The following is a 12293-nucleotide window of genomic DNA, read 5'->3' as shown; positions in this document are numbered from 1 at the left end:
CCCCTACCCAACGCCCCCTGGATTCACTGCTCAGCGTTGAATGGAACCACCTGAGAACCCCATGTTTTATAAGGACTTATGCAAATCGTTCTCTGCGAATGCATTTTGGCCAAATCTGTAATCTGAGGGAGGTATCCCGCAGTCCTTGGTACATATTTCAAGATGTAGAAAATTTGTAGCAACCAATCCCTGCACAAAATGCAATTGCTTTGGACCCCTGGTGGGCCTTCCCAGAGTATGTTGAATTCAGTCTTTCCTTGGAGTGTCTTGGGTAATTTCCACCTTCCCTGCTGGGTTCCTACAGAGTAGGGGCCATGTTTTTCACAGCTACATCCCAGTGCCTGGCATAGAACTTGGCATGCAGTGGATTCTCGTCAAATATTTGTTGAAATAAATGAATTAATCTAAGAAACAAATATGGAGCCGTTGTACTTTCTTTGACCTTCAAATGTAATTTAAAAATCACCTCCAAGTACTTAATACTTCTGTAATAAAAATGCAATGTTAAAATAATGAGTTAAGAGTATATGTGAATTTCCTTTAGGAAGTGCTAAATATGATTAGAGTTCTTTAATTTGCCCAAACCATAATAGACATTCTGATTCATGCTTTTTTATATGCCACATTTTCCCATATATGGTATTGTGTTAATTTGGTTTCATTTTTCTATGTGGGATTTAAATTTTAATCAGTTTTCTAGCAAAGACAGTTGATCCGGCTATACCGTAAAACTGAATATATTATAAAACATGATAATGGAAATGATATAATATTCAGGATAAGAAAGAGAAATTAGTGGCACAGACTGGAGATCCCACAAACTTTAGAGAAGGATTTTTTCAATTTAGGGGGAAAGAAGCGATCATGCAAAGACTGGGGGGATGGGCTGGGATGGGAGTAAAAGACAGAAGACTGTACTTGAACAACAATTAAAATAAAAATAAAAAAGAAAAGAAAAGAAAAGATCGTGCAATGAGTGGGGTTGGGCTACCTTAATTGCAATAAAAGCATGGGGTTCACATCCACTATCATACACACAAAAATCCAGTGTTAAATAGAAAACAACCAGATTATTGAAATAAGTCAAGTTTTTTGATCTGCTAGAGAAATGTTAATTTTCCCAGCTTTTCAACAATAAAAACAATCACAAATGTAGCAAATTGTATTAGACTCAACTGAAACTAGCTGTATAATGAAAACAGCTGTACTGAAGTATAGAGAAAAAAATAACGTGGGCAAAAGGTTTCCCTTTATCTCACAGGTGGCAAACACAAGGCCCGAGGGCCGAATCCAGCCTCCACCTTGTTTTATCCGGCCCAGCACCTTGTTTCTACCTGGCAGCAGCTCTAAGCTCTCGCTTAACTGTTAAGGAGCAGTTACGTGTATACAGTTCTAAAATTACATTCGGCCCTTTGAAGGCAACCTCGAGGCTGATGTGGCCCCTGGTGAAAATGAGTTTGATACCCCTGCTCTAGTGTGATGGACAAATGTTAATACCTATTGTATATACAGAGGTAATCCAAATCTGCAAGAAAAACATCACAATCTCGAGAGATAAAGAAAACATGTCTAAACAAAAATTTCAAAAGCAGCACAAAAGAAAAGAGGCAATAAAGGTTTTTTAATGATCCTTTTCGAGTCTTATTATGCCCTTCTAAATTAAAGATCCACGCCGGTGAGACTCAAGCCACTGGTGACCCAGATCATTCACATACTGAGTTCTGTCTGTCATGGTGTGTTTCAACTAATGCTCAATAGTTTTGGGGGCTGCAGAAACTCAATAGGACCACGAGAGGGCGCTCGAGCCACGCATTAGGCTGAGGCCCTGTGTGAGTAGAGGAAGGTTTGAGTGATTTCCAGACCTAGAAAACTATAACCTGGAAGCATCTGGAGCTCCGGGTCCATCTGGTTGATTAGATCATATATAATCCAGTCTTCCTTTACATTCCTGAGGACATCAGTGGGCCTGGGCAAGTGCTGCAGGAGGCAGGGAAGGTCCTGTGCCTTCAGCCCTGATTTGAGAGAAAGATGCCTCTGACCCTACGGGGAACCATGGCTTGGGTGATTACTGGGCACAGACCCTCCCTGGAGGCAGGATTTCTGGGCAGGGTGAGGGTGTCTCCAGTTCAGCAGCCCCTCATCTGTCTTGAGAACACAACCACTGTCTAATCAAATGTTAATTAAGCAGAGCGGCTGGGAATAATTAAGGAGACTGCAGTCCTTTTACAGGACTCATTACAAGAAAGGGAATATAAGTTCCTTTTAATAATAAACTTTTGGGACTTCCGCCAAGATGGAGAAGTAGGTGGAGGGTCCACCTCGCCTCTGTGCACAACCAAATCTAAGAACAACTATTTTTAACAGCAGTCACAACCAAGCCACACGGAAAATCGACAATACGGAGTCCAAAGGACAACTAGATACTCGGCTGGACCGGTACGAGGAGCAAGGCCAGAAGCAGAGCAGGTTAGCAAGAAAAAATTCCCGGGGCGGTGCGCGGGGCGCGCAGGCAACCGAGGGCTGATCGCCAGCGAGCTGGCTGCCGGAGCGCACAGGGAATAGGCGCGGTGAGTCGCTCAGTCGCGCGCATTTACGTGCGGAGAAACCAGTGAGAAGGGAAACCCACGCGGTGCAGCAGGCTCGCAAAATTAGGATCGGATAAGCAAGCCCGAGGCGTTTGAGTGACTAGATGCGCTGGGCTAGCGGAGAGGAACGCCATTGCTCCCTCTCTGACCCCGCCCCCACACACAGTGTCACAAACCAGCGACCTGGGTCGCGCCGTCCTGGTAAACAACTAAGGCTTCGCTCTGCTCACTAAACAGCACGAATAAACCAAAAATGGCTCTAGAACAACTCAGAGCCCCAGAACCGATAGACCTAAGTGATGAAGAAATAGCCAGTCTTTCAGATGCACAGTTCAAAACACTGGTTATAAAGATCCTTACAGAACTGGTTGATTTTAGTCACAAATTAGAGAAACATATGGAAGCTAAATTAATTGAAATGAATGCTGATACAAAAGATACCAATAGTGATGGAAAGAAACTTGGGACTCAAATCAAGGGAGAGGACCAGACAGAAGAAAAAGATGACCAAGCAGAAAGGATTGAAGAAATAAGAATTCAGAAAAATGAGGAGAGGCTTGGGAACCTCCAAGACATCTTTAAACGTTCCAACATCCGAATTATAGGGGGTACCAGAAGGGGGGAAAGGCACAACCACCAGTTGAAAAATTATTTGAACAAATAATAAAGGAGAATTTCCCCAAGATGGCAAAGGAAATAGACTTCCGAGAGATCCAGGAAGCTCGGAGAGTCCCGAGGAAGTTGGACCCGGGAAGGAACACACCAAGGCACATCATAATTACATTAGCCAAGATTAAAATGAAGGAGAGAATCCTAGAAGTAGCAAGAGCTAAGGGGACAGTCACCTACAAAGGAGTTCCCATCAGACTGTCAGCTGATTTCTCAAAAGAGACCTTACAGGCAAGAAGGGGCTGGACAGAGGTATTCCAAGTCATGAAAACCAAAGATCTACAACCAAGATTGCTCTACCCAGCAAAACTTTCATTTAGAATGGAAGGACAGATAAAGTGCTTCTCAGATAAGGTCAAATTCAAGGAGTTCATCATCACCAAGCCCTTACTATATGAAATGTTAAAGGGACTTACCTAAGAAAAAGAAGATAAAAAGATGAACAGTGAAAGGACAGCAAACTCACAGTTATTAAGAACCACACCTAAAACAAAAGCAAACTAAGAGGATAGCTAGATCAGGAGCAGAACCATAGAAATGAAGATCACAGGGAGGGTTAGCAACAGGGGAGTGGGAGGAGGGGAAGGGGGGAGAAGGTACAGAAAATAAGTAGTATAGACAGTAGATAGAAAATAGATAGGGGGGGAGGGTAAGAATAGTAGGGGAAATACAGAATCTAAAGAATTTGAGACACATGTTCATGAACTAAAGGGGGAAATGGTGGGGGAGGGGTATGCAGGGTGGAGGGGAAGGGAGGGGGGAATAGAGCAAATGTAATGGCATAATCAATAAAAAATAAATTAAAAAATAATAATAATAAACTTTTGTTTTATTTTTTAAAGAAATAAAAATTCTTTTTAAAAGTTCCAGTAATTCCTAACATCCAGACTAAACCAGAGGAACTGGGTGGTGGAAATTCAGAATCGATTTGCAGGAAACCTGCAAAATTTTTTGCTCAGGCACCAGAGGAACTGGTGACGGATGTGGGTTTTGTTAAGAATTTGTCTTTCCTGTCTGTACCTGTGCTCTGGGCTGTTGGAGCCACAGCTTGATTTATTGAGCTAAACAAGTCAGCAGCTAATTTGTTCATTCAAGGCTGTCCTTTGAGAAGTGGTCTAGTGGATAAAGATGAAGATCATTGGAAAACAAGTCAGTTTCCATGGGCAGGACCTTGCAAAGTAGGTCACCCTGGCTTTCCACTGGCCCGGAGAGAGGCTGGAATCCCATTAACCTCAATCGAGCAGGCTCAGTGAGGGGGGGCAGGGCTGAGTCTGCAAAACAAAACTTGGCTTCCCAATTTGACTTCCTAATGAGATTTGGATGGGGTTAGGGGAACCTGGGGTATGTGCATATCAAAGGAAAACAATGTTCCCCTGGCCAGCTGGTAGCACTGAGTGGAGAGGGTTTGGGTGTTTGGGATGTCTGAGTGTTTGCTGTCAATTAAATCTGTTCCACTGGGGTATTAGGACGTCTAAGGGAGGAGTGAAGCATAAGAAGGCATCTCCAAATATTTTTTTTTCAATTTCTCAGAAAGCCTATCCTGTCTTAAAAACCAAGGGAAAAAAAGTCCATTGATTCTTTCATCTTCTTGGAGCTGCGGCTCAGTCTTGTTTTTCACAGCAAATTTCACAGGACAGTTGTCTGTACTCACTGACTCCGTAACCTCATCTTCTGTTCACATTTCACCCTGCTCCAGGCTGTTTACGTCTGCCCCACCGCTCTGCAGAGAGTAGTCTCAGTAAGGTCACTGACAGATCTTCATGTTGGTAAATCTAGTGGACACTCTGCAGCTCTAATCGTACTTGATTTCTCAGCCACATTGGACACAGGCCGCCCACTCTTTGAATGTGTTCTTTGCCTGGCTTTTCTGACAGCAAGCTTCCTTCCCCAGTTTCTCTGCTATTCCTTTTCTGTTTCCTTTGCAGGAAAGTCCTCCTCAGCACTAAATGCCGGTGCTCTCTGGACTCAGCCCGAAGGCCTTGACTTATTCTCAAGCTCTCTCACCCTTAACCTTGTCATTGTCAACCATTCCTTGTTGACTCTTAGTGCAGAATTCCCCTGCACACCCATGAGCTTCAGAGCTTCATAGGTAACTGTTTATGTAACACCTCCGACTGGGTACCTTGAAGGCATTTCCAAGGTAACCCATCCAGAACTGAATCCACGATCTTCCCTGCTGAACTTCATCTGATGTTCCATACCTTATGAGAGGACCCACCAACTCATCAATTAAGCATCTTGACCTCTCTGCCTTTCTCATCTTCCTTATCCAACGTATCACCACAGCCGTCTGTTTTTACTCCCATGTGTCTCCCAGGCCCCTGCACCTCCCCATCTCCACTGCCACCATCCTGGTCAAAGTCTCTGTTAATTCTCCCCGCACCTCTGCAACAGCCTCCCCACTGGTCTTGCCTCAGCTACGCTTACCCTTTTCATACGGGAGCCAGGGTGTTGTTTTAATCTAAATCTGATCATGTTGTCATCCAGCTTAAAACCCTTCAATGATTTCCCATTACTCTTAATGTAAAAATCAAAATCTTCAATGTCACATGGGTTGGCCCTGCACCAAGCTCAGCTCTGATTTCTGGATATAGTTACACCATAACCTGTTGGTACTTTATGCTCTGCTCCCTCCTCAGGGCTTTTGCACATAATAGTCTCTCTAGACTTTCTAGAACGTTCTCCCCTTGCTTTGCTTCTTTACCTAGTTAACTCCTCTTGATTCCTTGACTCTTAGCTCAATTCCCATGTCCTCAAGGAAGGTTCCTCTGACCCGTAGGCTGGTTTGGGGCCCCAACCACACACTCTCATGGCAGCTCATGTCTTTGTTTCCTAGACATGTCACATTCGCCATCTTTTGGTCCATGTCTCTCCCCCATCACACTGTGAGCTCCACGGGAAGATCTGCTCTGCTCAGCGCCGTGTCCCTGGGGGCCTTCCACAGCACTTTCCTTGGGAGACACCGGGTGCACGTTTGTTGAGGCAATGAAATGTTTCAGTCACCCTTGATAGAACATGGGGTACGTGCAAGTTAAGAATCTGTGGGCCTTTTTTTTTTTCAGGAGTCAGACAATTGGGTGCAGTCACACTGCTAATTTCATGCTGATCAGAAGTCTGATTGGCAGCTTTATGTTTTGACTGATTAAAGAATGGATAATGGGACTTCCAGCCCAGAGGGAGGCGTAGGTAGAAACACTGCCTCCTAAGACAACCAGAATTAAGGACAACAAAGATTTAGAAACAAAAACACAGCCAGAACAGACAGAAAATTGAACTGTACGGAAGTCCGACAACCATTCAACCACACTGGTAAGAGGGGCAGAGCTGGCGGCCGGCAGAGAGGAATTGTGGCAGGAAAATGCAGTGGCAGCCAGACCTGGGAACACAGGTGGTGCAGGGCTGACTGTGGTCACACATTCGCGTGCAAATAAACTAGGCAAAAACGGGCAGCAAGATAGACCTGGAAACCCAGGGCCCCAGCGACAGGAAATAAAGCCTAGAAGCATCAGTTGAAAAGGTGTCAGCTTGTGGGAAGTGGCAGGGGGGACTGAAATCCGAGAGAGTGTGGAACAAACGCCATTGCTCCCTCTGACCCCACTCCCACATACAGCGTCACAACCCAGCGATGTGGTTTGCCCTGCCCTGGTGAATACCTAAGGCTCTGCTCCTCATACATAACAGGCGTGACCTGACCAAAAATGGCTCAATCGGAAGAATAAATCAAAGTCCCAGAGCCAATACTTTTAAGTGACCAAGAAATAGCCAACCTATCAGATGCACAGTTCAAAACACTGGTGATCAGGATGCTCACAGAACTGGTTGATTTTGGTCACAAATTAGATGAAAAAATGAAGGCTACACTAATTGAAATGAAGAAAAATGCACAGGGACCAATAGCAATGGAAAAAAAAAAACTGGGACTCAAATCAATGGAGTGGACCAGAAGGAAGAAAGAAACAATCCAATCAGAAAAGAATGAAGAAATAAGAATTCAAAAAAATGAGGAGAGGCTTAGGAACCTCCAGGACATCTTTAAACATTCCAACATCCAACTTACAGGGGTACCAGAAGGGGAAGAGAAAGAGCAACAAGTAGAAAACTTATTTGAACAAATAATAAAGGAGAATTTCTCCAATCTGGCAAAGGCAATAGACATCCAGGAAATCCAGGAAGCTCAGACACTCCCAAAAAAGGTGGACCCAAGAAAGAACACACCAAGGCACATCATAATTACATTAGCCAAGATTAAAATGAAGGAGAGAATCCTAGAAGTAGCAAGAGATAAGGGGACAGTCACCTACAAAGAAGTTCCCATCAGACTGTCAGCTGATTTCTCAAAAAAGACCTTGCAGGCAAGAAGGGGCTGGAGAGAAGTATTCCAAGTCATGAAAGGCAAGGACCTACATCCAAGATTGCTCTATCCAGCAAAGCTTTCATTTAGAATGGAAGGGCAGATAAAGTGCTTCTCAGATAAGGTCAAGTTAAAGGAGTTCATCAGCACCAAGCCCTTGTTATATGAAATGTTAAAGGGACTTATCTGAGAAAAAGAAGATAAAAAAAATGAACAGTGAAAGGATAGCAAACTCACAGGTACTAAGAACCACACCTAAAACAAAAGCAAACTAAGAGGACAGCTAGATCAGGAGCAGAACCATAGAAATGGAGATCACATGGAAGGTTAGCAACAGGGGAGTGGGAGGAGGAGAAGGGGGGAGAAGGTACAGAGAATAAGTAGCATAGACAGTGGGGGAAAAAATGACAGGGGGAGAGCAAGAATAGTATGGGAAAGTAGAAGCTAAAGAACTTATGACAGACACATGGACATGAACTAAAGCGGGGGAATGTGGATGGAAGAGGGTGTACAGGGAGGAGGGGAATGAAGGGGGGAATGGGACAACTATAATGGCATAATCAATAAAAGTATTTAAAAAAAGAATGGGTAAGGGACGGTTACTTAATCGGAAGGGCCTTGCTGTAGTGAAGGGCGTGGACACTGAAGTCAGCTTCTGCGCTGGTGCAGCCGATGCTGAGGCTGGGCCTGTCACACAGCCTCTGAGCGTTGGGCCCGTCCTCTGTAAGTGAGGATTATGGTCCCCGTGGGGTTTACCCTGGGGCTGGTATGAGGGTTAAGTGGGATAAGGAATGTAAGTGCCTAGTACGGGATCTGCCAAATAGTAGGTGCTCACGGGAAAAGGATTTCTCTCTGCTTTCTTCCTTTCCTCCTTCCCTTCCTCCCTCTGTCCTTCCTGAAGCACCTTGCTGTACAGTTTACGTCTTTCTAAACCCAGGCTCCTTAAGGGACAACGGGATAGGTTTCCTTAGTGGTGTAAAAATTGACATCCACAAACTGTGGCCCAGATGTCCCTGACCCCTACCTGGTCTTGAGCTGAAGGTGAGGAACTCATCATGTAAAGGTTCTGAGAGCCTGGGAGCTGGGGGAAGCTGAGAAGACAGCCTGAGCAAACAGGATTCGGACTGGATATTTTTTCGATGTTAATTATGCAAAAGGGGGCTGAAGGCCTTTGTGAATTCACCTCGGTGTTTTCTGGTGGGACAGGCATGAAACAAGAAACTGCCCGCCCACCAGGAGAGAGCCCACCCAGAAGGCCCTGCCCTTCTCGGAGGGGAAGGCACTTCTAAGCCTGGGCATGTTTTCAACTACAGTCGACCCTTAAAAAGCATTTGAATTGTGCAAGTCCATTTAACAGGGTGGGACAAAAGTAGGTTTACAGTTAGTTGTTCATATGGAAAATAATGTGATAACTAATAAATGATAATAAAAGATAAATTCAAGTGTTTTGCATACTCACAATTGTACTTTTGCCCCACCCTGTATGTGGGGAATTTTTTCAATAAATATGTATAGTCCTGTAAATGCATTTTCTCTTCCTATGATTTTTTTAAAATAACATTTTTTTTTTAGCTTACTCTGTTGTAGGAAAAGAGTGTATAATACATAAAACATACAAATATGTGTCAATTGACTATTTATGTTATTGGTATGGCTTTTGGTCAGCAGTAGGTTATTAGTAGTTAAGCTCTGGGGGAGTCAAAAGGTGTACATGGGTTTCCAGCTGTGCAAAGGATTGGCACCCCAACCCCTGCGCTGTTTCAGGGACTGCTTACTCTGTTCTGAGCTTCCTCAGACAAGACCGAGAGCAAGGCTTAGAGATCACAGCAAGCTAGCAAAAGCCTCCACGCAGCCAGCGGGGCTGCCCTTGGTCAGCTGTCCCTGTCCTGTCTTGCTCTCCTCACGCCTCCGCTCAGGGCCTCAGCTCCACCAGACCTGGGCCACTCTGGGGCAAGGAGCATCTTTCCAGACTCAGCCCCGTGGCACCTCCTGCACAAAGACTTCCTGACCTTGCCCTGGCCCCAGTCTCAGGCTGGGTTGTGCCCCTTCTTTGGGCTCCCAGAGCCACGCATATCCTCATTGTAACACTGCTCCTTTGGGAGCAAACAGGGCTAGCACAGTGGCGTTATGGTGGACATACTCTGTGTAGACGGGCCACGTGCACTTGTGCAGAGCAGGCCTGGAGTGGTGGAACTGTCTGTTGTCTGTCTCTTTCTTGGCTGGGCATTCCAAAGGGTGGGGACTGGGTATAGGATGGGCACTGAGCAGGGGATGAGCCACTAGTTTCCTGAGTGGTTAAGCAGGTGGTCACCAGGTCCCTGGCAACAGCTTCCCTGCCACCAGCTGGTCGTGTGCGAGTGCTCCTCCCTCGGCTCCTGCTGCCCCATCCTGTGCAGTCTTTCTTGTACTTCCTTTCCTACGCTTTATATGAGTTCGCCTTTTCTCCCCCTGACCAGTATCTCATACATTCCCCACGTTGTTGCCTTCGTCATCAGTGTTATTGTTAGCGTGGGCAGACGGCTCACAAAGGGGCGAGCCAAGCCTGTCTTCATAAATCATTTTTTGGTGGTTGGCTGGGAACTTTGCTCCAGGCCTGGCATCCATGAAGGAGAAATAAAATCCAGGCTTGTTCAAGGAACTGCATGGGAATCAGGGTACTGCAGGGAGGTGCAGAGTAGGAGGCGGCCAGACATGAGCCCCAAGGAACAGGAGGCAGGGGCCGAAGTGTGTCATGCTCACTGTGTCCTCACTGTGTCCTCACGGGGGGACTGAGAAGTGCAGACTGCATCCTGGAGACACAGGGAAGTCAGGGAGGGATTCCAAGGCTGGTGGATGGATTTATTCATCACCTACCTACATACCTACCTGGGGAAGTGGTAGTTTGGGGAGCCATCAGCATACCCCTATTTACCAAAGTGCATGGTAGGATGAGGTCTCTAAGAGATGGAGTAGACAGAAAAGATGGAGACTGAGAAAGGAACCTGGGGTAAACCGGGCTTCCCGTGAGGATTATTTGCTTAGAGTGAGTACACCCCTGAACTTGGAGAGCAAATGTCCTGCAGCTCGTTGTGGCTGAGAGCATGAGTGAATGCATACCGGTGAATCCATGTTCTAAGTCGGATCCTCTGCAGTGTTAGAGCCGTGAGGGGAACAGAGACCAAGACTGCGTCCTGAGAGAGTAGGGGCACCAGCGACACTCAACGCATGGCCATGCGCCTGGCCTGTGTGTCCATCTGACAGGTGTTGCTGACTTTAATGAGCTAACTGGCATGCTGTGGCCATTGGGTGAGTGGCTTCAAGTTCAAGGCTAGGATAGGGAGAGCGAAGAGCCAGGGTCTGTTTGGTACTTACACGTTGAGAGGCTGCCAGGCTGGCCACTGAGCTTTGGCTTTGATTACGGTGAGGACCTCATCACTCTGCAAAAAAGGACCACAGATATTTAGTCAGGGGAGCTGGGCTCAGGGGAGCAAGAGGTTTTTGACATGGTCACACTGTCTACCCCTCACTCACTTACCTGCTATGGAGGCTCTACCTGCCCAGGTGTGGGAACCATCCGGCCCCAGGGTGGGGAAGCCCTGAGGCCTACGCAATCCCAGGAGGAAGGGCTGAGGGCCCAGTGTGCCTGGTGTGTGCTGCATACTGAAGTATCGACGGAGCCACACCTTTGGTTTCCAGCTCAGCCCGTCCCTTGGCCCCTGAAGCCGGGCTATGACCTGGAGCCTGCCTTGAACGGCCAGACTTCCGTACGTGTCTAGCCTGAGGGAAGATTGTATGCTCTGTGTCCAGACCTGGGCTGGAACCCGCTCCAGGCCACACTGGAGTGGGAGCCCACACTGCCCCCTGGATCATCACCCCTGAGGCCTCCCCTGCTGTTGAGACTCACGCACCAGAATGGACTCCTTTAGATGAGGAGGCCAGGACCGAGCCGGGGCCACAGCCCATGCCACTCATGTTGTTACACTCTGTTTTGCTTTGGACAGTGTGTAGACCACCCTTAGGGTGTGGGGACCAAAAATACTTTTTTGAGGAAGAATCTGACAATTAACACTTTGAAGGAAAGCATGAAGTCATCACTGTGGGGGAAAAATGAGAACTTTGCTAATTTTTGTTAAATAGGAGGTTTATTTATGTTCTTATTTTCAGTTACACACTGGGCTCTACAGTGCTCAGACACCGCTGCCGGCTACGCATACAGAGGTCCAGACTGGCGCTGGCTGTGGAAGGAAGAGGTTTGCTGCCGACTAAACAGCTCCCCGAGTTGCAGGAGGGCAGAGGTGTGCTTGGACAGCTCACAGCTCTGCCCCAGTTCTTAGAGCCATGCCTGGCTGTGGGTGCCTAGAACATCATCTTTGGAATTAACTGGTGGATTTCTCCTTAGCTGGGTACCTTGCCCAGAGATTCCCACGGCCCCAAGGAGATGGGAAGGAAAGAGGTCAAAGTGTCTCCAGGATCAGGCCCAAAGATGAACTAAGACCTGCTGGTCTGGAGCACCTCGTTGGTGGGTGGTAGACCTTTGAGAGGAAGAGAGATCAGCTGGATCCGGCTTGGCCTGGGTGTTACAGATGGTCCTGGTGGGGTGAAGGGCAGACGTGTGGCCCACAGGGAAGAGTCCCTCCCTCCAGCCTGAGAAGAAAGTTGCAGCGTCTTCCTGAGCTCAGGTTTCCCTCTTTAAAAAATTATTTTAATTT

At 46.7% G+C, this 12293-nt stretch overlaps 1 protein-coding gene across 1 annotated transcript in view; it reads right to left on the bottom strand.

The window, feature by feature from the left end:
* The window catches only part of SPON1 (spondin 1), a 271874-nt gene that overhangs the window by 18592 nt on the left and 240989 nt on the right, over nt 1-12293 (bottom strand). The window contains exon 7 of the mRNA XM_053673014.1: nt 10957-11021. Coding sequence (XP_053528989.1) covers nt 10957-11021 — 65 coding nt within the window. The remainder of the gene's footprint in view (nt 1-10956; nt 11022-12293) is intronic.

The sequence above is a fragment of the Artibeus jamaicensis genome, unplaced genomic scaffold (assembly GCF_021234435.1).
Source record: "Artibeus jamaicensis isolate MK-2021 breed Jamaican fruit bat unplaced genomic scaffold, CSHL_Jam_final contig_797, whole genome shotgun sequence".
NCBI classification, from domain to species: domain Eukaryota; kingdom Metazoa; phylum Chordata; class Mammalia; order Chiroptera; family Phyllostomidae; genus Artibeus; species Artibeus jamaicensis.
This window is presented reverse-complemented; position numbering and strand designations above follow the sequence as displayed.